The 5,366-nt window shown below is 40.2% G+C and overlaps 2 protein-coding genes across 3 annotated transcripts in view; one reads left to right on the top strand and one right to left on the bottom strand.

The window, feature by feature from the left end:
• Nucleotides 1-1,137: 1,137 nt before the first annotated feature.
• LOC109470636 (zinc finger matrin-type protein 2-like) lies at nt 1,138-4,121 on the bottom strand. Its single transcript, XM_019769661.1, has 6 exons — nt 4,046-4,121; nt 3,239-3,332; nt 2,550-2,679; nt 2,155-2,228; nt 1,820-1,965; nt 1,138-1,635 (listed from the first exon to the last, which is right to left on the bottom strand). The coding sequence occupies exons 1-6, from the start codon at nt 4,061-4,063 to the stop codon at nt 1,495-1,497; spliced, it is 603 nt and encodes a 200-aa protein (XP_019625220.1). The 5' UTR covers nt 4,064-4,121; the 3' UTR covers nt 1,138-1,494.
• Nucleotides 4,122-4,462: 341 nt separating this feature from the next.
• The window catches only part of LOC109470606 (protein FAM114A2-like), a 10,257-nt gene continuing 9,353 nt past the window's right edge, over nt 4,463-5,366 (top strand). For both annotated transcript variants that reach the window (XM_019769608.1, XM_019769609.1), the window contains exon 1: nt 4,463-4,632. The gene's annotated coding sequence lies outside the window, so the exon portion shown is untranslated. The remainder of the gene's footprint in view (nt 4,633-5,366) is intronic.

Genomic DNA, 5,366 nt, shown 5'->3' with positions numbered 1-5,366 from the left:
AGAAAGATTGTACCAACAGCCAACCCTCTCTTGCAGGTCTGTTCCTGACCGCCATGCAGCAGCTGCCAGTTTCATAGACTTTGAAGATGATGGAATTTTCTTGTAGTCTTATTTTTCTTGACAACTGAAAACACGCAAAAACATGGGTGTTCTTTGTTATGACACTTCATGAAAATAGACCTTCAGAGCAGTCAGATACTAGTAGTAGACACAGTCTAAGGACCTCTTTAGTTTATTTTGTGTATCTGCTGATGAAATGTTCCTGATAAGCAACATTGTTCTCATGAAATGGTGCATAGTCCACTAAAGTTGACTTTGCAATTCATGTTCTAGTATTCAAAATAAAGTTTGACAGCATTGACATGTTCGGCTCCTTTTTGCAAACAAAAAAATGCACAAAAGCAGGTATGGATCAATATACATTTAATTTTCTACACATACAACTGTGCTCAAAACGATAGTCCAAAGTTTGCCCAATTCACACAACAATTTTGACACTGTATGGTGCTGAGGTATGTGAATATAACAAATGTTATGATGGTCTGGGAATAGGATAATTTTTCTACAAAATGCAATTCAAATAACACTTAAGTGCATATGAGACTGCTGATTCCAATGCTAGTAAAACCTTAAATGCCTATCTCACATGGTCCCTGATTAACAAGGTATCCCCTGAACTTCTTTTTTCTACATTCTCTACTCACTTTAGTACATACATGAATATGCTCATTAATTGCAGCTCCAACAACCATGGGTGACAATCCACCATATAGGTACTACAGAGTATATTGTAAGGACTAACTAAGTTGTTTCACCAGGCTTCTTGAAATTGCCAATCCAAAAGGTGCACTTTGACTCTGATACACACTTCTTGGTACAGTCAGCCTGGTTGATATTCTTGCTACCAATACGGATGATTTACAACAGAAAACAAATTGAGTTACTGGTATGTAGTTTGTGACTCCTTCCATGTTTGAACACCATGCTGCATACTGTTTTGATCCCAAAACCTAGCTCACAATTCACAACTTCACACTTGCTCCCAATACAAGGACTATCCAAAACTTTGTATAGGTCTTTCATCTAAGTCAGATTTTCTACAAACTACATGTAGATGCTGAATGTGTTCCTTTTACCAGAGAAGTATTCTTGAAAACTGTCACTGTGAATGGACAAACATGCACCACCAGTTTTACATGAAAAGAAGCACCCTTAACTTTGTAGAGGAATGACTTCTGATTCACCAGGTGCTATTGAAACATAGCTGCATGGTCAGTTGTTGACCATTGAAAATCAATGATGATAAACAAAAAAGATACTGTACTAAAAACTGAATAAAACAGCACCATCACAAAATTGAAAACCATCACAACTTGAGTACTTGTACTATTGACAAAAAATGAAGAGAAAAAACTAGCCACTTGACACAAGTTTCTGGTTTGTAAATACCAACACAATCTCTACATGTATGTAAACAAAGACATTACTGTTGAGTTACTTTTTTGATCCCCCAAATCCACTGAAGCCCATCATAGCAGCCATCTCTGGGTCTATGTCTTCGTTAAGACCTGCATCATCTGCCTTTCTCTTCTTTTCCTTCTTCTTCTCCTTCCTGTATTCTTTCATCTTTGCTTCCTGCAACAAAAATCAAAAGAATCTATTATCCATTCTAAACTAAACACAATACTACTGGTGTAATATACTGACACAAAGTCTTTTCAGTTAAGTTGTACAGGGAAAGGCTACTATCTATAACATTGTCAAATCTTACACAGTATGCCCACACTAATTTCAACATACATGTATTAACAGGACAAACCTCTTCCTTGAGCTCGGCCATCCTCTGTTCAAAGTCATATTCTTTCTTCTTCTCTTCCCTCTTCTTTTTGTTGAGTTCGAATCGCTTCTTGACTTGGTCCAGGGTGGAGCGCTCAATTCGCATTGACATGCCAAGGTTACGTTGATCTGAGAAAATAGGAAAGTGAGGCTGTTCATGCAACAAAGTCACAACGATTCTAGATTTTATAAACATATGATGTGTTGATACAGTAGTAATAAGTGAAGTCAGATCACTACAATTCCAGGAACATACAGGACAACAGGACCAGAAAAAAGATGATCAGAAGTAAAACAGGGACTGTCAGACTGACTTACGTTTCTTGCCATTGATGTGGTCCAGAAAGTTGATGGAGTCCTTTACTACACAGTCACACACATTGCAATAGTACCTGGACAAGTAACAGAGAAGACCATGTCATGATCTTTTACTATTCTTCTATTGAAAATCAAGACTAATTGCAATCAACTGTACAAAGTGTAGGCTGTTGCTAGCCTGGGTGACATTCGATTTGTAATGGCAACCCCAGGACATGTAGCTAAAGAATACCGGTACCAGTAGTAACCCTTGCACCCTCCTTCCAGTGCTGCTGTAAGAGACAAAGGTCAGACATAGGCTTTACCCATCTTTCATCTTGTATACTAGTATACATGTACATTGTAATATTAATAAAGATCATTTTAAACCCCACACTGCCATTGACTGTACTCACCCTCCTTGGTCAGACAGTGGAGCTGACTTAGATATGACCTTTGTCTTCCCGAGTTGAGACTCCAGGTCCACCTTGTAATCTCTCCTTCTCAGGAAGTCTCGCTTGACTGGAGGCTGGGCATGTTGGCTATCTGCAAATACACATGTTATACTCAATTCAGTATTTATGCCCAACATCATGATGATGATGATTCATAGATAGTTTATACATGTGTGTATTTCACCATATGCAGTTATTTTTTATATGACGATGATGATGATGACTGGTTTCTTTTGCATCCTCTGCACAAACATACAGTTGGTATCATCATCATAGCTTGTCACTAAGCCTCCAACCAGTTCCGTGCTGCTCCATTGGCCACCCAGAGGTCTGTGTCTGTGCAGGTTGGTCCAAGCCTGCGGCTATACATGTACTGTACAGTTGGTGTACCTTTATCAACTGCAGCCTCTGTTCAATTGACCCATAATTGTTGCTAACAAATGCCATTAAGATGGGTGTTTCCTTTATCATCTGATTTTGTTTGGTTATCACACACTTTCCTTTTTTTTGTTTGCTTGTTTTCACAGCACCCACCGGCCGCACTGGACCTGCACCCTGGGCGATAGAGGGCCTTGCTCAGTATTCTTAGGATAGGATAGGATAGGATAGGATCTAACACTAGCCTCTCCCTCCTCAACCCCAGTACTGACCTTCAGCCTTTTTCCTCTCCTCCTCCAGCCTCTTCCTGGCCATCTCCTCATACTCCTCCACATCCCACTTCCTGCGGTGGTCCTCAGGGGCTTCCTGCAATCAAACAACACAAGAGTCATTCTGTTTCACTCTTCCTTACTTTGTGATCTATGTCTGAACAATGTGTCAAATCCAGGTTGAAGTTGATACCTTCAACTTCCCTGATGAGGTTCCCCTTTAAAGCTCCATTTGATATGATAAATATGGCATTCTGCAATTCTGTACATTTCTTTGTGTGTCTTGCTATGTTCATTGACGACTACGGGAAGCATATCTCCAAAATTTGATATGATGAATGATAAGTACAAAATATGTACAGGTAGACAGGTCCTCTCAACTGACACAGATACAACAGTCTGCATTCATGTTTACTATCTTCAAGTGTTTCACCAATCTCCAAGCAGATCCTAGGGTGGCAAAAGACAGTATCAAATTGGCCAGGCAGTTTCCAATTTGGCCAGAGAGGGCCAGATACACCTTGGGTGACCCTCTCTGGCTAATAGATACTGCCTGGCCAATTGATACTGTCTTTTGCCACCCTAGGATCTGCTTGGAGATATAACTGTTAGTGTTTCACATGCTGGTCTGTTGATTCCTCATGACATAAGACCACATTTCGGCATATTTCTGACGGCATACGAAGATTATCTACTCTAGGTGTGTTCTATACACCTTCTACCTGAATCGGATCGTCACAAATGATACTTACTGCTCGCTTGACGTTCAGAAAACGAAAGAAAAGGACAAAGACAAGCACTACTACTCACCTTACTTGTCGACGCCATTTTGGATACTGCGAGTGATGCACAACGGGATGTACCATTTACTTCTGGGGGGATCAATTGAACTGCCGTCATAGAGCTTGAAAGATTGCGACATTAGTAATGCTACGTCAACATATGTAGAATCATATTTGTATTAAGAATATTTAGAAAGATGTTTTATACGCTTTGCAGTGTCACATTACCCCTACCTATTGGTCTTGCTAGATATATAAGCACATTAACCCCTATTATAAGTAGAATCTTCTAATGATAAGATGTGGGAACCAAACCTTGCTTACGCGTCCACGTTTACTTAATTTTTCAATCCCCAGAAGCTAAAACTGTAACAGTGAATTTTACTTCTACAAAATTAGATTTTTTTTTAACACAATAAACCCATGGTAGTGCTACGCGGATTTTCATTTATCTAAATACGCGAATCGGCGACAAACAAATGACGCAATAGCTTCACTTCCGGGACCAAAACAAGACGTTTCCAGTTTGACGTGGCCTTTGCGGAGTGTGGCTCGGAAAAGAAAGTGTGCACAAACTTCCCAGGCAATGCTGCTCGCCTGACAGGGCGCTACTCAGTAAGTTGAGCCGTTCTTTTCTTGATCTTTCTTAGGGTAGAATTTCACATTTTTCTGCAGACGAAAAAGCTGTGATCGGAAGCCCCGTCTTCTAGACTGCAGAAGGGTGGGGAGGGTCGACAGAAAGTTTTTCAGTTGGAAACTCGTCCAAGTGGAAGGACAAAAACAGCTATACGTAATCATTCTGCTGCAGCTCTGGTAGTTTTAATGTCGTGCTGGTGCTGGTTATTTTAGAGATCACGTTGTATATTGTATGTATGGTCATCATAAGGCGTTAGACGTCAAAACTATTGTGCATCTGGAACTGATAAAGTTGACCCAAATTTGTTAAAAATGACAAAGAACATAACGTTTAACTTGCGAGAAACGATATCACACAGCGTCGATATCACATAATTATGACACGTATTAAGTACAGGGATCGTGTATACACTTACTAAGTCTAGCAAAAATAGCCCACATCAATGTATTATGCATGGTATAAAATTATTACGCCGTGGCTATATACACTCCCGGTGTGTATATAAAAGACAAATAGATTTTATATACACTCCGAAATACTAGCCTCCTTGGTAGGCCCAAAACTTGGGTTTTTGTGAGTGTTTGAGGATTCAGGGGCACCAAGTTTAAACCTCGGTCTTCAAGTTTATCTTATTGGATGATGAAAACCAGAAAACGACACGGAAATCTCCACCGAAGTTCGGTCGAGCGGACCGCCCCGCCCCGCTTGCGCG

This window comes from Branchiostoma belcheri, unplaced genomic scaffold, assembly GCF_001625305.1.
Source record: "Branchiostoma belcheri isolate BF01 breed outbred unplaced genomic scaffold, Haploidv18h27 scaffold23, whole genome shotgun sequence".
Classification (NCBI taxonomy): domain Eukaryota; kingdom Metazoa; phylum Chordata; class Leptocardii; order Amphioxiformes; family Branchiostomatidae; genus Branchiostoma; species Branchiostoma belcheri.
The sequence above is the reverse complement of the archived record's forward strand: the minus strand, read 5'-3'. Positions and strand labels throughout refer to the sequence as shown.

Bases quoted from the DNA above. Each gene is read 5' to 3' on its own strand.
- LOC109470636 (XM_019769661.1), bottom strand. The intron at 2,680-3,238 runs GTCAGTACTGGG...GTGTATTTGCAG, and splicing joins GGAGAGGAAAAAGGCTGAAG to ATAGCCAACATGCCCAGCCT. The intron at 2,229-2,549 runs GTGAGTACAGTC...TTACTTGTCCAG, and splicing joins CCACTGTCTGACCAAGGAGG to GTACTATTGCAATGTGTGTG.